Raw genomic sequence first — 23,698 nt, 5'->3', positions numbered from 1 at the left:
CCGGTGCCTGAAGTGAAAGGTGAGGGACATAGCATAATCTCGTCATTATTCATTTGAAGAAAATTAAACTAACGAGTGCCATAAACAGTGAACTACTATCTTTGTACTCTGGTGGCTATTATTGGTTCAGAAAAAATAAAAGATACGGAAGTTTGTAAAGAGAACATTGTCAGCGTTCGCTGCGATCACAGTAAATCCCAGTAACAACAACTTCCCCTCCCCGTCACATACAGCTCACCAAGGGAACTCAGAGCAAGCAACGAGAAAAAGAGATTTCTCACATCACTCCCACTCCTACCCAACCATTTAATCTCCTCCCACAGCCCAAAGGCACTCTACCCTATCACAGACTCTGCCTACCGAGTTAATCCCCTCCCACAGCCCATATACCCTTTCCCCTATCGTAGACCCTACCCACCCATTTAATCCCCTCCCACAGCCCATATACCCTCTCCCCTATCATGGACTCTACCCACCCGTTTAGTCTATCAATCTCTATAACCATGAACTCCATTCCCAACCAAGTGTTCATGTGGCTCCTTTTTGAAGGAGTTAATTGCTAAACTGCTTTATCTGGGAGTCTGTTCAGTGGGAGAAATCTTTCTAATCTCTGGTCTTACTAGAGATTCATTAAGTTTCAATTTGTGTTCCTTTGTTCTACAGTACAGACCCAGTCAAACACTCACCATCTGTGGCCCTCACATATTAAAAACCTGGATCATGTCCCCTCTCAAAGATTGAGTTGGGTGTCAGGACCCCACAGCACTAATAAAGAGTACGTCTCCCCCCTGCCAATGTTGGAAAGATTCAGGAACAGGACCCCCTTCACCTTGTGACATCATCAGCAATCAGGATGTTTTGAAGCAATGAAATGAAGCAGGTGTGAGGAACATTGTATTTTCAGGTGAAAAAAGCAACAATAAATTGTTAATTTTCCAGTTCAGAATGGTCCTTTGGTAAAGGCTTTTAAACCCCAAGTTAACCATTCTTCCCTGAATTAACTCCTCTTTGGTCACTCTCAACAACAACAACTTGTACTTGAGGGTTGTAGGGTTACAGAGATAGGGGAGGGGCGAGGTCACGGAGGGATTTGAACACAAGGATGAGAATTTCAAAATCGAGGTTTGCCGGACAGGGAGCCAATGTCGGTCAGAGAGCACAGGGGGTGACGGGTGAACAGGAATTGGTGTGAGTTAGGAGACAGGCAGCAGAGTTTTGGATGAGCTCAAGTTTATGGATGGTGGACGGTCAGAGGCCGGCCAGGAGAGCATTGGAACAGCCGAGTCTGGAGCTAATAAAGGCATGGATGAGGGTTTCAGCAGCAGATGGGCTGAGGCAGGGCAGAGACATACGATGTGACGGAGGTGGCAATAGGTGGTCTTGGTGAGAGGGCAGATACGTGGTCGGAAGCTCACCTCGCCGTCACTCTCGCCCACTCGCCGTCTCCCTCGCCCACTCGCCGTCACTCTCGCCCACTCGCCGTCACTCTCGCCCACTCGCCATCACTCTCGCCCACTCGCCGTCTCCCTCGCCCACTCGCCGTCACTCTCGCCCACTCGCCGTCTCCCTCGCCCACTCGCCGTCACTCTCGCCCACTCGCCGTCTCCCTCGCCCACTCGCCGTCACTCTCGCCCACTCGCCGTCACTCTCGCCCACTCGCCGTCACTCTCGCCCACTCGCCGTCTCCCTCGCCCACTCGCCATCACTCTCGCCCACTCGCCGTCTCCCTCGCCCACTCGCCGTCTCCCTCGCCCACTCGCCGTCACTCTCGCCCACTCGCCGTCACTCTCGCCCACTCGCCGTCACTCTCGCCCACTCGCCGTCTCCCTCGCCCACTCGCCGTCTCCCTCGCCCACTCGCCGTCACTCTCGCCCACTCGTCGCCCACTCGCCGTCTCCCTCGCCCACTCGCCGTCTCCCTCGCCCACTCGCCGTCACTCTCGCCCACTCGCCGTCTCCCTCGCCCACTCGCCGTCTCCCTCGCCCACTCGCCGTCTCCCTCGCCCACTCGCCGTCTCCCTCGCCCACTCGCCGTCTCTCTCTCGGTCACTCGCCGTCTCCCTCGCGGTCACTCGCCGTCTCCCTCGCCCACTCGCCGTCTCCCTCGCCCACTCGCCGTCTCCCTCGCCCACTCGCCGTCTCCCTCGCCCACTCGCCGTCTCCCTCGCCCACTCGCCGTCTCTCTCTCGGTCACTCGCCGTCTCCCTCGCGGTCACTCGCCGTCTCCCTCGCCCACTCGCCGTCTCCCTCGGTCACTCGCCGTCTCCCTCGCCCACTCGCCGTCTCCCTCGGTCACTCGCCGTCTCCCTCGCCCACTCGCCGCCCCCCTCGGTCACTCGCCGTCTCCCTCGCCCACTCGCCGTCTCCCTCGCCCACTCGCCGTCTCCCTCGGTCACTCGCCGTCTCCCTCGGTCACTCGCCGTCCCTCTCGCCCACTCGCCGTCTCCCTCGGTCACTCGCCGTCTCCCTCGCCCACTCGCCGTCTCTCTCTCGCCCACTCGCCGTCACTCTCGCCCACTCGCCGTCTCTCTCGCCCACTCGCCGTCACTCTCTCGCCCACTCGCCGTCACTCTCGCCCACTCGCCGTCTCCCTCGCCCACTCGCCGTCTCTCTCTCGCCCACTCGCCGTCACTCTCGCCCACTCGCCGTCTCCCTCGCCCACTCGCCGTCTCCCTCGCCCACTCGCCGTCTCCCTCGCCCACTCGCCGTCTCACTCGCCGTCTCTCTCTCGCCCACTCGCCGTCTCCCTCGCCCACTCGCCGTCTCCCTCGCCCACTCGCCGTCTCTCTCTCGCCCACTCGCCGTCACTCTCTCGCCCACTCGCCGTCACTCTCTCGCCCACTCGCCGTCACTCTCTCGCCCACTCGCCGTCACTCTCTCGCCCACTCGCCGTCACTCTCTCGCCCACTCGCCGTCTCCCTCGGTCACTCGCCGTCTCCCTCGGTCACTCGCCGTCTCCCTCGGTCACTCGCCGTCCCTCTCGCTCACTCGCCGTCTCTCTCGCCCACTCGCCGTCTCTCTCGCCCACTCGCCGTCTCCCTCGGTCACTCGCCGTCTCCCTCGGTCACTCGCCGTCCCTCTCGGTCACTCGCCGTCTCCCTCGCCCACTCGCCGTCCCTCTCGGTCACTCGCCGTCTCCCTCGCCCACTCGCCGTCTCCCTCGCCCACTCGCCGTCTCCCTCGCCCACTCGCCGTCTCCCTCGCCCACTCGCCGTCTCCCTCGCCCACTCGCCGTCTCCCTCGCCCACTCGCCGTCTCCCTCGCCCACTCGCCGTCCCTCTCGGTCACTCGCAGTCATGCCTAGCACTACGGCTCTTTTCCCTAAACGTGTCTTTCTAAAACAGCCCACACTCAGCACGCCATGAGGCAGCTGATCGTTACCTGATACATAGAAAGGATTCTTGGTCTTATGGCTGTGCGAAGGTGCAGAGAACAACGAGTCCAGGTTCACCAGAGATGCAGCATTCGGATCCAGGAATAATTCCGGAGTCCGGAGAGGCCCATTTGAAGAGTCCTTTAGGGAGTTCCCTATGTTGGTCATATCAAAGACATCGGGGCTATTGCTGCCGTTCTGCTTTGTGCTTGGAACCATTTCACCCAACAGGTCCATCTTTCCTGCAGAATGAGAATTGACAATTAATTCTCCTGGGTAATCCTTATCCTGGAGTCCTCGTTCCTCAGTATGTTCCTGCTCTCAATCCAATAGACTGCGCCTCACCCAATGCCACAACCATAAAGGTGACTGGTAGCAGTGAGCTGTGCCAGTTACCTGGTGACTGTCAGATACTCGCTGGCTCGCTCCATCATTCAGTGTTTGGCAGGTTCAACCTCCTCAGACCTTGGGCTGGATTCTCAGAGCCTACGAGAGGGTTCTTTATCTGTCGGTTCCAGTTCTGAAGAAGATTGTAGCTTTAACCCGTCTTTATCCTTTTCAGAAGCTGACTGACCTGCTGTCTACTTCCAGCATTTTGTTTTGTTATTTCAGATTTCAGGCAGTTCTGATTTGTTCCATTGGGCTGTTTCCCAGCAACAGCCAGCACCTTTCTGGGGGGGAGGGAGGACTGAGATAGAAAGATATTTTATTGTCTCATTGCCCCACAGTCCGATATTTAAATTCTAATCCACGTTTTGTCCCTTATCTCTGTAACCTCCTCCACCCTACAACCCTCCGAGATCTCTGCGCTCCTCCAATTCTGGCCTCTTACTCATCTCTGATTTTCATCGCTCCACCATTGGCGGCCGTGCCTTCAGCTGCCAAGGCCCTAAGCTCTGGAATTCCCTCCCTAAACCTCTCCGCCTCGCTCTCCTCCTTTATGACTCTCCTTAAAACCTACCTCTTTGACCAAGCTTTTGGTCACCTAAACTAATATCTCCTTAAATCAAAAGCAAAATACTGCGGATGCTGGAAATCTGAAATAAAAACAGAAAATGCTGGAAACACTCAGCAAGTCAGGCAGCATCTGTGGAGAAAGAGACAGAGTTAACGTTTCAGGTCGAAGACCATTCATCAGACCTCTCGTCCTTCTCTCTGCTGATTTTCTCCCTCTCACCCCTCCTCTGGACTGTAACTCCCGCTGAGGTACAGATCTGTAGACAGGCATCATGTAACCACTCCTCTTGTGTGAGCCCAGCCTGTGAGGAGCCTCATCCTGTCCCCCACCCTCAGGCTGGAGCTGCTGGACCCTCACCAGCAGTGGGAACGGTGGCTGCGTCTGTCCCCTCTCTAGCCCACAACTTCCAAGGCTGATTATAGAACCTCAGCTCAGATCAGCTAACTCAGCATGGGCCAGAAATCAAACCTGGGCCCACCTGTGTCAGTGTGGGCCAGGTCAGTGTGGGCCAGGTCAGTGTGGGCCAGGTCAGTGTGGACCAGGTCAGTGTGGGCCAGGTCAGTGTGGGCCAGGTCAGTGTGGGCCAGGTCAGTGTGGACCAGGTCAGTGTGGACCAGGTCAGTGTGGGCCAGGTCAGTGTGGATCAGGTCAGTGTGGGCCAGGTCAGTGTGGGCCAGGTCAGTGTGGGCCAGGTCAGTGTGGATCAGGTCAGTGTGGGCCAGGTCAGTGTGGGCCAGGGCCATACTGGGTGACCCCATTCCCAGTGATCCATCCAGGGAGCCAGAATCCTATAGTGAATCAGTATCAGTGGTATGGTGGTGTAGTGGTTATGTTACTGGACTAGTAATCCAGAGGCCTGCAATAATGAGATCAAATCCCACCATGGCAGTTTGAGAATATGAATTCAGTTTAAAATAAAAAGTGACCATGAAGCTGTTGGATTGTCATAAAAACCCATCTGGTTCACTAATGTCCTTTAGGGAAGGAAACCTGCCGTCCTTACCCGGTCCGGCCTATATGTGACTCCAGACCCACAGCAATGTGGTTGACTCTTAACTCTCCTTCTCTGAAGGTGCTGACTCTCTCCCCCCCTCCCCTGAAGGTGCTGACTCTCTCCCCCCTCCCCTGAAGGTGCTGACTCTCTCCCCCCTCCCCTGAAGGTGCTGACTCTCTCCCCCCTCCCCTGAAGGTGCTGACTCTCTCCCCCCTCCCCTGAAGGTGCTGACTCTCTCCCCCCTCCCCTGAAGGTGCTGACTCTCTCCCCCCTCCCCTGAAGGTGCTGACTCTCTCTCCCCCCTCCCCTGAAGGTGCTGACTCTCTCCCCCCCTCCCCTGAAGGTGCTGACTCTCTCTCCCTCCCCTGAAGGTGCTGACTCTCTCCCCCCTCCCCTGAAGGTGCTGACTCTCTCCCCCTCCCGCCCAGAAGGTGCTGACTCTCTCCCCCCTCCCCTGAAGGTGCTGACTCTCTCCCCCCTCCCCTGAAGGTGCTGACTCTCTCCCCCTCCCGCCCGGAAGGTGCTGACTCTCTCTCCCCTCCCCTGAAGGTGCTGACTCTCTCCCCCCTCCCCCCCTCCCCTGAAGGTGCTGACTCTCTCCCCCCTCCCCTGAAGGTGCTGACTCTCTCCCCCCTCCCCCGGAAGGTGCTGACTCTCTCCCCCCTCCCCTGAAGGTGCTGACTCTCTCTCCCTCCCCTGAAGGTGCTGACTCTCTCTCCTCTCTCCCCCTCCCCGGAAGGTGCTGACTCTCTCCCCCCTCCCCTGAAGGTGCTGACTCTCTCCCCCCTCCCCTGAAGGTGCTGACTCTCTCTCCCTCCCCCGAAGGTGCTGACTCTCTCCCCCCTCCCCTGAAGGTGCTGACTCTCTCTCCTCTCTCCCCCTCCCCGGAAGGTGCTGACTCTCTCCCCCCTCCCCTGAAGGTGCTGACTCTCCCCCCCCCCTCCCCTGAAGGTGCTGACTCTCTCCCCCCTCCCCTGAAGGTGCTGACTCTCGCCCCCCTCCCCTGAAGGTGCTGACTCTCTCCCCCCTCCCCTGAAGGTGCTGACTCTCTCTCCTCTCCCCCCCTCCCCGGAAGGTGCTGACTCTCTCCCCCCTCCCCGGAAGGTGCTGACTCTCTCCCCTCCCCTGAAGGTGCTGACTCTCTCCCCTCCCCTGAAGGTGCTGACTCTCTCTCCCTCCCCCGAAGGTGCTGACTCTCTCTCCCTCCCCCGAAGGTGCTGACTCTCTCTCCTCTCCCCCCCTCCCCGGAAGGTGCTGACTCTCTCCCCCCTCCCCTGAAGGTGCTGACTCTCTCTCCTCTCTCCCCCTCCCCGGAAGGTGCTGACTCTCCCCCCTCCCCTGAAGGTGCTGACTCTCTCTCCTCTCTCCCCCTCCCCGGAAGGTGCTGACTCTCTCCCCTCCCCTGAAGGTGCTGACTCTCCCCCCCTCCCCTGAAGGTGCTGACTCTCTCTCCCTCCCCCGAAGGTGCTGACTCTCTCCCCCCTCCCCGGAAGGTGCTGACTCTCTCCCCCCTCCCCTGAAGGTGCTGACTCTCTCCCCCCTCCCCTGAAGGTGCTGACTCTCTCTCCTCTCTCCCCCCTCCCCGGAAGGTGCTGACTCTCTCCCCCCTCCCCTGAAGGTGCTGACTCTCTCTCCTCTCTCCCCCCTCCCCTGAAGGTGCTGACTCTCTCCCCCCTCCCCTGAAGGTGCTGACTCTCTCCCCCCTCCCCTGAAGGTGCTGACTCTCTCCCCCCTCCCCTGAAGGTGCTGACTCTCTCTCCTCTCTCCCCCCTCCCCGGAAGGTGCTGACTCTCTCCCCCCTCCCCTGAAGGTGCTGACTCTCTCCCCCCTCCCCTGAAGGTGCTGACTCTCTCTCCTCTCTCCCCCCTCCCCTGAAGGTGCTGACTCTCTCCCCCCTCCCCTGAAGGTGCTGACTCTCTCCCCCCTCCCCTGAAGGTGCTGACTCTCTCTCCTCTCTCCCCCCTCCCCTGAAGGTGCTGACTCTCTCCCCCCTCCCCTGGAGGTGCTGACTCTCTCCCCCCTCCCCTGAAGGTGCTGACTCTCTCTCCTCTCTCTCCCTCCCCCGAAGGTGCTGACTCTCTCCCCCCTCCCCTGAAGGTGCTGACTCTCTCCCCCCTCCCCGGAAGGTGCTGACTCTCCCCCCCTCCCCTGAAAGTGCTGACTCTCTCCCCCCCTCCCCTGAAGGTGCTGACTCTCTCCCCCCTCCCCTGAAAGTGCTGACTCTCTCCCCCCTCCCCTGAAGGTGCTGACTCTCTCCCCCCTCCCCTGAAAGTGCTGACTCTCTCCCCCCTCCCCTGAAGGTGCTGACTCTCTCTCCCCTCCCCTGAAGGTGCTGACTCTCCCCCCCTCCCCTGAAAGTGCTGACTCTCTCTCCCCTCCCCTGAAGGTGCTGACTCTCTCTCCCCTCCCCTGAAGGTGCTGACTCTCTCCCCCCTCCCCGGAAGGTGCTGACTCTCTCTCCCTCCCCCGAAGGTGCTGACTCTCTCCCCCTCCCCTGAAGGTGCTGACTCTCTCCCCCCTCCCCGGAAGGTGCTGACTCTCTCTCCCTCCCCCGAAGGTGCTGACTCTCTCCCCCTCCCCTGAAGGTGCTGACTCTCTCTCTCCCCCCTCCCCCGAAGGTGCTGACTCTCTCTCCCTCCCCTGAAGGTGCTGACTCTCTCTCTCCCCCCTCCCCTGAAGGTGCTGACTCTCTCCCCCTCCCCTGAAGGTGCTGACTCTCTCCCCCCTCCCCGGAAGGTGCTGACTCTCTCTCCCCTCCCCTGAAGGTGCTGACTCTCTCCCCCCTCCCCTGAAGGTGCTGACTCTCTTCCCCCTCCCCTGAAGGTGCTGACTCTCTCCCCCCCTCCCCTGAAGGTGCTGACTCTCTCCCCCTCCCCTGAAGGTGCTGACTCTCTCCCCCCTCCCCGGAAGGTGCTGACTCTCTCTCCCCTCCCCTGAAGGTGCTGACTCTCTCCCCCCTCCCCGGAAGGTGCTGACTCTCTCCCCCTCCCCTGAAGGTGCTGACTCTCTCCCCCCTCCCCGGAAGGTGCTGACTCTCTCTCCCCTCCCCTGAAGGTGCTGACTCTCTCTCCCCTCCCCTGAAGGTGCTGACTCTCTCCCCCCTCCCCCCTCCCCTGAAGGTGCTGACTCTCTCCCCCCTCCCCTGAAGGTGCTGACTCTCTCTCCCCTCCCCTGAAGGTGCTGACTCTCTTCCCCCTCCCCTGAAGGTGCTGACTCTCTTCCCCCTCCCCTGAAGGTGCTGACTCTCTCCCCCTCCCCTGAAGGTGCTGACTCTCACCCCCCTCCCCTGAAGGTGCTGACTCTCTCCCCCCTCCCCTGAAGGTGCTGACTCTCTCCCCCCTCCCCTGAAGGTGCTGACTCTCTCCCCCCTCCCCTGAAGGTGCTGACTCTCTCTCCCCTCCCCTGAAGGTGCTGACTCTCCCCCCCTCCCCTGAAGGTGCTGACTCTCTCTCCCCTCCCCTGAAGGTGCTGACTCTCTCCCCCCTCCCCTGAAGGTGCTGACTCTCTCTCCCCTCCCCTGAAGGTGCTGACTCTCTCCCCCCTCCCCTGAAGGTGCTGACTCTCCCCCCCTCCCCTGAAGGTGCTGACTCTCTCCCCCCTCCCCTGAAGGTGCTGACTCTCTCCCCCCTCCCCTGAAGGTGCTGACTCTCTCTCCCCTCCCCTGAAGGTGCTGACTCTCCCCCCCTCCCCTGAAGGTGCTGACTCTCTCCCCCCTCCCCTGAAGGTGCTGACTCTCTCCCCCCTCCCCTGAAGGTGCTGACTCTCTCCCCCCTCCCCTGAAGGTGCTGACTCTCCCCCCCTCCCCTGAAGGTGCTGACTCTCTCTCCCCCCCTCCCCCGAAGGTGCTGACTCTCCCCCCTCCCCTGAAGGTGCTGACTCTCTTCCCCCTCCCCTGAAGGTGCTGACTCTCTCCCCCCTCCCCTGAAGGTGCTGACTCTCTCCCCCCTCCCCTGAAGGTGCTGACTCTCTCTCCCCTCCCCTGAAGGTGCTGACTCTCCCCCCCTCCCCTGAAGGTGCTGACTCTCTCCCCCCTCCCCTGAAGGTGCTGACTCTCTCCCCCCTCCCCTGAAGGTGCTGACTCTCTCCCCCCTCCCCTGAAGGTGCTGACTCTCTCTCCCCCCCTCCCCCGAAGGTGCTGACTCTCCCCCCCTCCCCTGAAGGTGCTGACTCTCTCCCCCTCCCCTGGAAGGTGCTGACTCTCTCTCTTCCCCACGATGGAAGGAGATGAGGGTAGGGGGATGGTGCTCCCACTGGAAGTCCTGATGCCCCAGTGCCCCAGAACTGTGCAAGGTCCCGGAGCTCAGGCCTGGGCAACATTATACAGCAGGCTGATTTCCACCTGTTCTGGCAATTTTCAGCTGGCCGCTGCCGATACCTCCCTGCAACCCTCCAGTGGGCGTTAAAATTAGCCAACCTCGCCCTGACCTCAGATACTCCAGCAGGGTCAACAAAACTGGTTAACAATGGAGTGGGATTGAGGAAGTTCAGCCAAAGTGTGTTGGCAGACTATTTGGCTATGGGGTGCATCACATCATTATCCAATATCCATGTTCAGGGGCACTGGGAGGGAACTCTGACTCCCCGTCACAATCCAAGAACATTGCACTGTTCCTATTGTCATCCCAGCTGAGATCAGCTAACTCACTGAGATTGGGTATGGCTCAGTATCACACTGGTAAGGCATTTAATCACTGAGCCTTGGGGGCACTGAAAGAAAATGTGACCATCATGTGCCAAGCAGCTCTGCACAGAGCCCATCGCTGATTCAATGCAGTGGGAACATTACCTGCAGGACTGTTGGGCGCTGAGAGTGGAGACTGTACCCAGTCACGGTCCGCAAACTGATCCAGTGCTGAATCACCCAGATTTGTAAAGGGGTCAAATGTGGAGCCGTCTGTGAGAAGGACAAAAGCATGAACTGAAAACAGCAAACACGGGGCAAAGGGCAAAGGGCAAACACAGGGCAAGGATCAAACATTGGCCAAATATAGGGCAAACACAGGACAACCAATGGACAAAGGCCATCCACTGGACCAACACAAGGCAAAACCAAATGCAGACCTAAAAAAAACAAACACCGGCCAAATATAGTAAACACAGACCAAACACCGGCCAAATATAGTAAACACAGACCAAACACCGGCCAAATATAGTAAACACAGACCAAACACCGGCCAAATATAGTAAACACCCGCCAAATATAGTAAACACAGACCAAACACCGGCCAAATATAGTAAACACAGACCAAACACCGGCCAAATATAGTAAACACAGACCAAACACCGGCCAAATATAGTAAACACCGGCCAAATATAGTAAACACAGACCAAACACCGGCCAAATATAATAAACACAGACCAAACACCGGCCAAATATAATAAACACAGACCAAACACCGGCCAAATATAATAAACACTGACCAAACACCGGCCAAATATAATAAACACTGACCAAACACCGGCCAAATATAATAAACACAGACCAAACACCGGCCAAATATAATAAACACTGACCAAACACCGGCCAAATATAATAAACACAGACCAAACACCGGCCAAATATAATAAACACTAACCAAACACCGGCCAAATATAGTAAACACAGACCAAACACCGGCCAAATATAATAAACACAGACCAAACACCGGCCAAATATAATAAACACTGACCAAACACCGGCCAAATATAATAAACACAGACCAAACACCGGCCAATGCTGACATTAAATCTGAACTCATTCCAATCTGTAGTTTCAGAGAAATCCTCATTTATTTCTTTATCTACCGACGGTCAAGGACAGGGACAAAATATCGGGGGATCCAGGGATCCAGGGCCCTCCCCTCTACCCTTCCCCATCAGAGCCTCGGGCACCAGCTTCCCTCAACTCCACTGGCATTGAGATGTAGGCTGCCACGCATTCAGCTCCAATAAAGCAAGGAGGAAAGGAGGGGGGAGGTGAGAGTGAGAGGGCAAGAGGCAGAGAAAGGGGACAGCAGAGAGAGGGGGAGAGAGAGCAGGATAGAGAAAGGGTTGGAGAGAGGGGGCAGGACAGAGATATCAAGAGAGAAAAATTAGCCAACCCCACCCCCTGACCCCAGATACTCCGGCAGAGTGGGATTGAGGAAGTTCAGCCCAAGTGTGTCGGCAGACTATTTGCCTATGAGGTGCATCACATCCTTATCCCGTATCCATGTACAGGGGCACTGGCAGGGAACTCTGACTGATTCATCCCCACCATAATCCAAGGACATTGCACTGTTCCTATTGTCATCCCTGCTGAAATCAGCTAACTCACTGAGACAGAGTGGGATAGAGAGGGGGCAGGAGAGAGAGAGGGGGCAGGAGGCAGGAGAGAGAGGGGGCAGGAGGCAGGAGAGAGGGGGCAGGAGAGAGAGAGGGGGCAGGAGGCAGGAGAGAGGGGGCAGGAGCGAGAGAGCGAGGGGTCAGGAGAGACAGTGAGAGAGAGGGCAGGAGAGAGAGGGAGAGAGAGGGGTCAGGAGAGAGAGGGGTCAGGAGAGAGAGGGGTCAGGAGAGAGAGGGAGAGAGAGGGGTCAGGAGAGAGAGGGAGAGAGAGGGGTCAGGAGAGAGAGGGAGAGAGGGGTCAGGAGAGAGAGGGCAGGAGAGAGAGGGAGAGAGAGGGGTCAGGAGAGAGAGGGAGAGAGAGGGCAGGAGAGAGAGGGAGAGCTGGGACAGAGAGGGGGCAGGAGGGAGAGTGAGAGAGAGGGGTCAGGAGAGAGAGGGGTCAGGAGAGAGAGGGGTCAGGAGAGAGAGAGAGAGGGCAGGAGAGAGAGGGAGAGCTGGGACAGAGAGGGGGCAGGAGGGAGAGTGAGAAGATGAAAAGGGAGAAGGAAGAGTGAGTGTGAGGGTGAGAGAGGAGAAGGGAGGGAGGGTACCATGGGAGAATGACAGGAGAGAGAGTGAGAGAGAAGGGAGAATTGGGAAGAGGCAGAATGTGGGAGACAGAGAGTAGAGAGAAGGAGTAGAGAGAAGGAAAGGCTAACATAAAAGAATTGGACACTGGAGTGCTGTCCCTTATCAAAGTCACAAATGATATCCTATGTGACTGTGACCATGGTGAACTATCCCTCCTCATCCTTCTCCACCTGTCTACAGCCTGTCACACGGTTGACCACACCATCCTCCTCCAACACCTCTCCTCCATTGTCCAGCTGGGTGGGACTGCACTCGTCTGGTTCCATTCTTATCGATCCAGTCGTAGCCGGAGAATCACCTGCAACGGCTTCTCTTCCCGCTCCCGCTCTGTTACCTCAGGAATCCCACAAGGATCCATCCTTGGCCCCTCCTCTTCCACATCTACATGCTGCCCCTTGGCGACATCATCCGAAGGCATGACGTCAGGTTCCACGTGTACACTGACGGCACCCAGCTCTCCCTCACCGTCACCTCGCCCCTCCGCCCCTCCGCCCCTCCGGCCCTCCGCCCCTCCACCCCTCCCCACGACCACTGACTCCACCCCTCCCCCCAACCACTGACTCCACCCCTCCCTCCGACCACTGACTCCACCCCTCCCCCCGACCACTGACTCCACCCCTCCCTCCGACCACTGACTCCACCCCTCCCCCCGACCACCGACTCCACCCCTCCCCCCGACCACCGACTCCACCCCTCCCCGACCACCGACTCCACCCCTCCCCCCGACCACCGACTCCACCCCTCCCCCCGACCACTGACTCCACCCTCCCTCCGACCACTGACTCCACCCCTCCCCCCGACCACCGACTCCACCCCTCCCCCGACCACTGACTCCACCCCTCCCCCGACCACCGACTCCACCCCTCCCCCCGACCACCGACTCCACCCCTCCCCCCGACCACCGACTCCACCCCTCCCCCCGACCACCGACTCCACCCCTCCCCCGACCACTGACTCCACCCCTCCCCCCGACCACCGACTCCACCCCTCTCCCCGACCACTGACTCCACCCCTCCCCCCGACCACCGACTCCACCCCTCTCCCCGACCACTGACTCCACCCCTCCCCCCGACCACTGACTCCACCCCTCCCCCCAACCACTGACTCCACCCCTCTCCCCGACCACTGACTCCACCCCTCCCCCCGACCACCGACTCCACCCCTCTCCCCGACCACTGACTCCACCCCTCCCCCCGACCACCGACTCCACCCCTCCCCCCGACCACCGACTCCACCCCTCCCCCGACCACTGACTCCACCCCTCCCCCGACCACCGACTCCACCCCTCTCCCCGACCACTGACTCCAACCCTCCCCCGACCACTGACTCCACCCCTCCCCCCATCCCCAACCACTGACTCCACCCCTCCCCCCGACCACTGACTCCACCCCTCCCCCCGACCACCGACTCCACCCCTCCCCCCGACCACCGACTCCACCCCTCCCCCCAACCACTGACTCCACCCCTCCCCCCAACCACTGACTCCACCCCTCCCCCCAACCACTGACTCCACCCCTCCCCCCGACCACCGACTCCACCCCTCCCCCCGACCACACGACTCCACCCCTCCCCCGACCACTGACTCCACCCCTCCCCCGACCACCGACTCCACCCCTCTCCCCGACCACTGACTCCACCCCTCCCCCCGACCACTGACTCCACCCCTCCCCCCAACCACTGACTCCACCCCTCCCCCCGACCACTGACTCCACCCCTCCCCCCGACCACTGACTCCACCCCTCTCCCCGACCACTGACTCCACCCCTCCCCCCGACCACTGACTCCACCCCTCCCCCCGACCACTGACTCCACCCCTCCCCCGACCACCGACTCCACCCCTCTCCCCGACCACTGACTCCACCCCTCCCCCCGACCACTGACTCCACCCCTCCCCCCAACCACTGACTCCACCCCTCCCCGACCACCGACTCCACCCCTCCCCCCGACCACCGACTCCACCCCTCTCCCCGACCACTGACTCCACCCCTCCCCCCGACCACTGACTCCACCCCTCTCCCCGACCACTGACTCCACCCCTCCCCCGACCACTGACTCCACCCCTCCCCCCGACCACCGACTCCACCCCTCCCCCGACCACTGACTCCACCCTCCCCCCGACCACCGACTCCACCCCTCCCCCCGACCACCGACTCCACCCCTCCCCCCGACCACCGACTCCACCCCTCCCCCCGACCACCGACTCCACCCCTCCCCCCGACCACCTGACTCCACCCCTCCCCCGACCACTGACTCCACCCCTCCCCCCGACCACCGACTCCACCCCTCCCCCGACCACCGACTCCACCCCTCCCCCCGACCACTGACTCCACCCCTCCCCTCCCGACCACTGACTCCACCCCTCTCCCCGACCACCGACTCCTCCCCTCCCCCGACCACTGACTCCACCCCTCTCCCTGACTCCACCCCTCTCCCTCCCGACCACTGACTCCACCCCTCTCCCTGACTCCACCCCTCTCACCGACCACTGACTCCACCCCTCCCCCCGACCACTGACTCCACCCCTCCCCCCGACCACCGACTCCACCCCTCCCCCCGACCACTGACTCCACCCCTCCCCCCGACCACTGACTCCACCCCCTCCCCCCCGACCACTGACTCCACCCCTCTCCCTGACTCCACCCCTCTCCCCGACCACTGACTCCACCCCTCCCCCCCGACCACTGACTCCACCCCTCCCCCCGACCACTCGACTCCACCCCTCCCCCCGACCACTGACTCCACCCCTCCCCCCGACCACTGACTCCACCCCTCTCCCTGACTCCACCCCTCTCCCCGACCACTGACTCCACCCCTCCCCCCGACCACTGACTCCACCCCTCCCCCCGACCACCGACTCCACCCCTCCCTCCCGACCACTGACTCCACCCCTCCCCCCGACCACTGACTCCACCCCTCCCCCCGACCACTGACTCCACCCCTCCCCCCGACCACTGACTCCACCCCTCTCCCTGACTCCACCCCTCTCCCCGACCACTGACTCCACCCCTACCCCCGACCACCGACTCCACCCCTCCCCCCGACCACCGACTCCACCCCTCCCCCCCGACCACCGACTCCACCCCTCCCCCCGACCACTGACTCCACCCCTCCCCCCGACCACTGACTCCACCCCTCCCCCCGACCACTGACTCCACCCCTCCCCCCGACCACTGACTCCACCCCTCTCCCTGACTCCAACCCTCTCCCCGACCACTGACTCCACCCCTCTCCCTGACTCCACCCCTCTCCCCGACCACTGACTCCACCCCTACCCCCGACCACCGACTCCACCCCTCCCCCCGACCACGGACTCCACCCCTCCCCCCGACCACCGACTCCACCCCTCCCCCCGACCCACCGACTCCACCCCTCCCCCCGACCACCGACTCCACCCCTCCCCCCGACCACCGACTCCACCCCTCCCCCCGACCACCGACTCCACCCCTCTCCCCGACCACTGACTCCACCCCTCCCCCCGACCACTGACTCCACCCCTCCCCCCGACCACTGACTCCACCCCTCTCTCTGACTCCACCCCTCTCCCCGACCACTGACTCCACCCCTCTCCCCGACCACTGACTCCACCCCTCTCCCTGACTCCACCCCTCTCCCTGACTCCACCCCTCTCCCCGACCACTGACTCCACCCCTCCCCCCGACCACTGACTCCACCCCTCCCCCCCGACCACTGACTCCACCCCTCCCCCCGACCACTGACTCCACCCCTCTCCCCGACCACTGACTCCACACCTCTCCCCGACCACTGACTCCACCCCTCCCCCCGACCACTGACTCCACCCCTCCCCGACCACTGACTCCACCCCTCCCCCCGACCACTGACTCCACCCCTCCCCCGACCACTGACTCCACCCCTCCCCCCGACCACTGACTCCACCCCTCTCCCCGACCACTGACTCCACCCCTCTCCCCAACCACTGACTCCACCCCTCCCCCCGACCACTGACTCCACCCCTCTCCCCAACCACTGACTCCACCCCTCCCCCCGACCACTGACTCCACCCCTCTCCCCGACCACTGACTCCACCCCTCCCCCCGACCACTGACTCCACCCCTCTCCCCGACCACTGACTCCACCCCTCTCCCCAACCACTGACTCCACCCCTCCCCCCGACCACTGACTCCACCCCTCTCCCTGACCACTGACTCCACCCCTCTCCCCGACCACTGACTCCACCCCTCTCCCTGACTCCACCCCTCTCCCCGACCACTGACTCCACCCCTCTCCCCGACCACTGACTCCACCCCTCTCCCTGACTCCACCCCTCTCCCTGACTCCACCCCTCTCCCCGACCACTGACTCCACCCCTCTCCCCGACCACTGACTCCACCCCTCTCCCCGACCACTGACTCCACCCCTCCCCCCGACCACTGACTCCACCCCTCCCCCCGACCACCGACTCCACCCCTCTCCCCGACCACTGACTCCACCCCTCTCCCTGACTCCACCCCTCTCCCCGACCACCGACTCCACCCCTCTCCCCAACCACTGACTCCACCCCCTCCCCGACCACTGACTCCACCCCTCTCCCCGACCACCGACTCCACCCCTCCCCCCGACCACTGACTCCACCCCTCCCCCCGACCACTGACTCCTCCCCTCCCCCGACCACTGACTCCACCCCTCTTCCCGACCACTGACTCCACCCCTCTCCCCGTCCACTGACTCCACCCCTCCCCCCGACCACTGACTCCACCCCTCTCCCTGACTCCACCCCTCTCCCCGACCACTGACTCCACCCCTCTCCCCGACCACTGACTCCACCCCTCTCCCTGACTCCACCCCTCTCCCCGACCACTGACTCCACCCCTCTCCCCGGTCACTGACTCCACCCCTCCCCCCGACCACTGACTTCACCCCTCTCCCTGACTCCACCCCTCTCCCCCACCACTGACTCCACCCCTCTCCCCGACCACTGACTCCAACCCTCCCCACGACCACTGACTCCACCCCTCCCCCCGACCACTGACTCCACCCCTCCCCCCGACCACTGACTCCACCCCTCCCCCCGACCACTGACTCCACCCCTCTCCCTGACTCCACCCCTCTCCCCGACCACTGACTCCACCCCTCTCCCCGACCACTGACTCCACCCCTCCCCCCGACCACTGACTCCACCCCTCCCCCCGACCACTGACTCCACCCCTCCCCCCGACCACTGACTCCACCCCTCTCACTGACTCCACCCCTCTCCCCGGCCACTGACTCCACCCCTCTCCCCGGCCACTGACTCCACCCCTCCCCCCGACCACTGACTCCACCCCTCTCCCTGACTCCACCCCTCTCCCCGACCACTGACTCCACCCCTCTCCCCGACCACTGACTCCACCCCTCTCCCTGACTCCACCCCTCTCCCTGACTCCACCCCTCTCCCCGACCACTGACTCCACCCCTCCCCACGACCACTGACTCCACCCCTCCCCCCGACCACTGACTCCACCCCTCCCCCCGACCACTGACTCCACCCCTCCCCCCGACCACTGACTCCACCCCTCCCCCCGACCACTGACTCCACCCCTCCCCCCGACCACTGACTCCACCCCTCCCCCGACCACTGACTCTACCCCTCCCCCCGACCACTGACTCCACCCCTCCCCCCGACCACTGACTCCACCCTCTCCCCGACCACTGACTCCACCCCTCCCCCCGACCACTGACTCCACCCCTCCCCCCAACCACTGACTCCACCCCTCCCCCGACCACTGACTCTACCCCTCCCCCCGACCACTGACTCCACCCCTCCCCCAGACCACCGACTCCACCCTCTCCCCGACCACTGACTCCACCCCTCCCCCCGACCACTGACTCCACCCCTCCCCCCAACCACTGACTCCACCCCTCCCCCCAACCACCGACTCCACCCTCTCCCCGACCACTGACTCCACCCCTCCCCCCGACCACTGACTCCACCCCTCCCCCAACCACTGACTCCACCCCTCCCCCCAACCACTGACTCCACCCCTCTCCCCAACCACTGACTCCACCCCTCTCCCCGACCACTGACTCCACCCCTCCCCCCGACCACCGACTCCACCCCTCCCCCCGACGACCACCGACTCCACCCCTCCCCCCGACCACTGACTCCACCCCTCCCCCCGACCACCGACTCCACCCCTCCCCCCGACCACCGACTCCACCCCTCTCCCCGACCACTGACTCCACCCCTCTCCCCGACCACTGACTCCACCCCCTCCCCCGACCACTGACTCCACCCCTCTCCCCGACCACTGACTCCACCCCTCCCCCCGACCACTGACTCCACCCCTCCCCCCGACCACTGACTCCACCCCTCTCCCCGACCACTGACTCCACCCCTCCCCCCGACCACTGACTCCACCCCTCTCCCTGACTCCACCCCTCTCCCCGACCACTGACTCCACCCCTCTCCCCGACCACTGACTCCACCCCTCTCCCTGACTCCACCCCTCTCCCTGACTCCACCCCTCTCCCCGACCACTGACTCCACCCCTCTCCCCGACCACTGACTCCACCCCTCTCCCCGACCACTGACTCCACCCCTCCCCCCGACCACTGACTCCACCCCTCTCCCCGACCACTGACTCCACCCCTCTCCCTGACTCCACCCCTCTCCCCGACCACTGACTCCACCCCTCTCCCCGACCACTGACTCCACCCCTCTCCCCGACCACTGACTCCACCCCTCTCCCTGACTCCACCCCTCTCCCCGACCACCGACTCCGACTCCACCCCTCTCCCCGACCACTGACTCCACCGCCTCCCCGACCACTGACTCCACCCCTCTCCCCGACCACTGACTCCACCCCTCTCCCCGACCACCGACTCCACCCCTCCCCCGACCACTGACTCCACCCCTCTCCCCGACCACCGACTCCACCCCTCCCCCGACCACTGACTCCACCCCTCTCCCCGACCACTGACTCCACCCCTCTCCCCGACCACTGACTCCACCCCTCCCCCCGACCACTGACTCCACCCCTCCCCCCGACCACTGACTCCACCCCTCCCCCCGACCACTGACTCCACCCCTCTCCCCGACCACTGACTCCACCCCTCTCCCCGACCACTGACTCCACCCCTCCCCCCGACCACTGACTCCACCCCTCTCACTGACTCCACCCCTCTCCCCGGCCACTGACTCCACCCCTCTCCCCGGCCACTGACTCCACCCCTCTCCCTGACTCCACCCCTCTCCCTGACTCCACCCCTCTCCCCCGGCCACTGACTCCACCCCTCTCCCCGGCCCCTGACTCCACCCCTCTCCCTGACTCCACCCCTCTCTCCGGCCACTGACTCGTCGGGGGGAGGGGGGAGTCAGTCATGGGGGGGGGGGGGGTGGGGGAGACGCTTATCGGTGGGGGGGGGGGGGGGGGGGAGTCAGTCATCGGGGGGGGAGGGGGTCAGTCGTCCGGGGTGTCAGTCGTCGGGTATCGGTCACCGAGGTGGGGGGGGGGCGGGATTAGTGATCCTCGCAATTGTTGGTGGGGAGGGGGTTGTGATCGTTGGTCGTTGGTGGAGGGGGTGCTGCAGGGGTCTGAGGGAAGCACTCCTGCTCCTCCGGGCCCACAAGCTGTGCTACAAAGGCACTGACCTGCAGTTTCAGGCCTTCTCGCCGATGTTCGTGTGGTGTGAAGGAGAATGCCCGGGAATCCCGGCCTCCGGGGGTTGAAATTGCAAAACCTTTCAAAATGGAGGCCCGCAGCCTCCTTGAAAGGGTTTAGTGACCAACCCGCCTCCTGAGAGTGGATTGGTCGCCCGTTCCCTCGCCCCTCGCCCCTCGCCCCGGTGAAAACCGGAAACGGGCGGGTTGGAGGCGGGTCTGAAATTGTTGCAATTTTCAATGCCCCCCCCAAAACAAACCCACCCGTCTTTCCCATTGAAAATCCTGCCCAATGGTCTTTCTCTTTCTCTGATGGCTCCAGATGAATTATCCAATTAGAACAAGACTGGCTGAGAAATCCTTTTCAAAATTTGACCAGGACAATGAAAATTTAAATACGTATCTCTTAAATTAAACTCACCACAAACAAAAGTCACTAGATGCTTATATTTGAACTGAATGGCTTGGTTCCTCTCTTGGACACCTGGGCAGACACAGTGATTGAACATAAGAACAGGAGTAGGCCCAGGTATCATTCTGGTGAATCTGCCCTGCACCCCCTCCAAGGCCAGTATATCCTTCCTGTGCCCAGAACTGAACCCAGTCTCCAGATGGGGTCTCACCAGAGCTTTATATAAACTGGAACATAACTTCCACCCCTTTGTCGCCTCATTTAAAGACGCAGCCCATCTTGGGGCAGGTGCATCTGGCATCATGTGGAGATGGCTGTAGCTTGCTAGGGAGTGAGTTAGCTTTAGCAGCCTTGCCTATTGGCTGCGGGGGTTGGCAGTCCGGAAGCTGCTTGCCATTTACCTGCCGCACTGTATCGGTACCTGGTACAGCGGTGGGGGTGCTGGAGGCTGGAACCGTTGCCCAAGGATCCACACTGGACTGGCTGGTGGCTGCTGGACCTGGAGCCTGGGCCCAGGGGTCTGTGTCCCATGGCTGTGGAGAGGCAGCATGGGTCTCTGAAGACGGCCAAGAACTCACTGCAGTCGGGACAGGTGCTTTTGTACCTGAAAGAAATCAGACCGTCAGCATACTTGTTGGACCTTTCTTGCTCGCTGTCTTACACAGTGCAGCACTGTAAGGGACCTCTTGCTCTTTCAATGCTCTCTCCTTCCTTCAGAACACACTGATGCCGATGTTCCTCCCCCCCCCATTCCCCTACCCCAGTATAGTTGGACCACCCTGATGTTGGAGTCCAGTTAATGTGCTGATCTCGGCTTCAACCAGGCACAGAAATACCCCCTCTCCCACCCAGAGAATGGTCGGGTGCCCCTGCTCGGGGGGGGGGAGGTGGCAGGGACTGTGCTTATCCTGTCAAAAACAGCCTGAACCCCCACTGATCCTCTGTTTGGGGGGCAGTCGGAGGGGGCTGACAGGCTCCCTCCCTGTTAGGGGGACGGGTCGCGACCTATATTTTTTGCTTTTTGGATGTCCACCAGGCAGGAACCCAGAAAGAAAGGACTCGAATTTTCTGTTCTCAGGACAGTCCCAAGGTGTAAGCCAACTAAGTACTTTTGAAGTGCGTCACTGTTGTGCTGTAGGAAACGCAGCAGATAATTTGCGCACAACAAGCTCCCACAAACAGCAATGGTGATAATGACCAGAAAGATCTGGTTTAGTGATGTTGGTTGAGGGATAAATATTGGCCCACGGCACTGGGAGAACTCCCTTGCTCTGTCTTCAAGGGGAGATGATGTGTCTGTAGGGATCTTTTACGTCCACTCTGAGAGGGCAGACGGGGCCTCTGATTTAACGTCTCATCCTGAAAGGACGGACACCTCGACCGGCAGCACTCACTGAGTACTGGCACTGGAGTGTCAGCCTAGATTTCGTGCTCTGGTCCACAGGCTAGGGAATCAGAAAATTAACCGGATATCCTGGATAAAGCCCATCTCGGATAACGGTGGTAGTGGTTGTACACCCATATGTGTGTCCCTTGGGACTACACTACAGCTGGGCAGAGTGAAGCTGACAGCTCAGTACTGGAATAGTGCCAGAAGCTTGCAGAAGCTTGTCCCCCAGCCATCTGATTTTACTCAGGTTTCTCAAAGGAGCAGACTGAACGGGTTGTACTTTGGGATGACCCCCGGCTGACTCCTGCCCTTTGAGCTACAGGGCCCGACTCAGTTCACTGAAGTCCTGAGACAGTCGAGAGTCTGTGCGGGCAGAAATGTGTCTGCGTCCAATCTGAGTGTGCGGATTTCTTCATACCAAAGAAGTCCCATGTGTCATTTTGAATTGAACTTCAGTCACAACCTTTGACGCAGCCAAGATCGTGTGGAGTTTTCAGCCCAATTTAGCAGCAGTGGAAGAGCTGGAATATTGCATTTCATTGTATCAAAATAGGTACAGCATACGAGGAGGCCATTTGGCCCATCGTGCCTGTGCCTGCTCTTTGAAAGAGCTATCCAAATAGTCTCTTTCCCCATTGCCCTGTAAATCGTAGAATCATAGAATGGTTACAGCACGGGGAGGCCATTCAGTCCATCGAGCCTGTGCCGGCTCTTTATAAGAGCAATCCAGTTAGCCCCGTTCTTTCCCCGTAGCCCTGCAAATAATTTCCTTTCAAGTATTTATCCAATTTCTTTTTGAAAGCCACGATTGAATCTGCTTCCACCACCCTTTCAGGCAGCACATTCCAGATCATAACTACTCGCTGCGTTAAAAAAATGTTTCCTCATGTCGCTTGGGGAAGGGAGGGGGAAGAATTAATCTCCTAAAAGATTCACAAGTTCCTGCTGTATCAAGTAGTACTGGCTCAAATCATTCTTCCCTCTTTTCTACCACTCCTGAAGACAGTGACTGATGTTCGTGTATTGCACCCAATTGGCATTCTTCATATGCAGCTATACAAAACCCTGGTTAGACCGCACCTGGAGTACTGTAAGCAGTTCTGGGCACCGCACCTTCGGAAGGACATATTGGCCTTGGAGGGAGTGCAGCATAGGTTTACTGGAATGATACCCGGACTTCAAGGTTTAAGTTATGAGGAGAGATTACACAAATTGGGGTTGTATTCTCTAGAGTTTCGAAGGTTAAGGGGTGATCTGATCGAAGTTTATAAGATATTAAGGGGAACGGATAGGACGGATAGAGAGAAACTATTTCCGCTGGTTGGGGATTCTAGGAATAGGGGGCACAGTCTAAAAATTAGAGCCAGACCTTTCAGGAGTGAGATTAGAAAACATTTCTACACACAAAGGGTGGTAGAAGTTTGGAACTCTCTTCCGCAAACGGCAATTGATACTAGCTCAATTGCTAAATTTAAATCTGAGATAGATAGCTTTTTGGCAACCAAAGGTATTAAGGGATATTGGCCAAAGGCATGGATATGGAGTTAGATCACAGATCAGCCATGATCTTATCAAATGGTGGAGCAGGCACGAGGGACTGAATGGCCTACTCCTGTTCCTATGTTCCTAAACTTGGATAGTGAGTGTTGGTGGGCTATTCAGCCACGGGAGGGGAGGCATCACAGCTGATCCCAATCTTACCCTCGTCCAATATTCCACACCTGCATACTGCCCAGGAGGGGTCATTGCATAGTATTAGAAGTGAGAATTTTGTCTGCTTTTTTTTTTGCTCCTTCCCTATCCCAGGGACACCGAAGCTAATTGTAGCACCCCTAACCTCATCCCAGCTGACTCAAAACATAATAGGAATCGAAGTGGGAGCCCTCCTAGCCCATATATCTGTAACCTGCTCCGGCCCTACAACCCTCCGAGAACTCAGCGTTCCTTCAATTCTGGCCTCTTGCGCATCCCTCATTTCCTTCACCCCTCCATTGCTGGCTGTGTCTTCAAGTTGTCTAGGCCCTGGCCTCTGGAATTCCCTC

The 23,698-nt window shown here is 60.5% G+C and overlaps 1 protein-coding gene across 1 annotated transcript in view; it reads right to left on the bottom strand.

Moving 5' to 3' along the window:
• LOC137341307 (epsin-3-like) overlaps positions 1–23,698 on the bottom strand; it is a 351,842-nt gene that overhangs the window by 1,095 nt on the left and 327,049 nt on the right. Inside the window, exons 8-10 of the mRNA XM_068004427.1 lie at positions 23,248–23,262; positions 10,111–10,218; positions 3,381–3,614 (exon numbers count right to left, since the gene is read on the bottom strand). Of these exons, the coding sequence (XP_067860528.1) occupies positions 3,381–3,614; positions 10,111–10,218; positions 23,248–23,262 (357 nt within the window). The remainder of the gene's footprint in view (positions 1–3,380; positions 3,615–10,110; positions 10,219–23,247; positions 23,263–23,698) is intronic.

The sequence above is a fragment of the Heptranchias perlo genome, chromosome 23, assembly GCF_035084215.1.
Source record: "Heptranchias perlo isolate sHepPer1 chromosome 23, sHepPer1.hap1, whole genome shotgun sequence".
NCBI lineage: Eukaryota > Metazoa > Chordata > Chondrichthyes > Hexanchiformes > Hexanchidae > Heptranchias > Heptranchias perlo.
The sequence above is the reverse complement of the archived record's forward strand: the minus strand, read 5'-3'. Positions and strand labels throughout refer to the sequence as shown.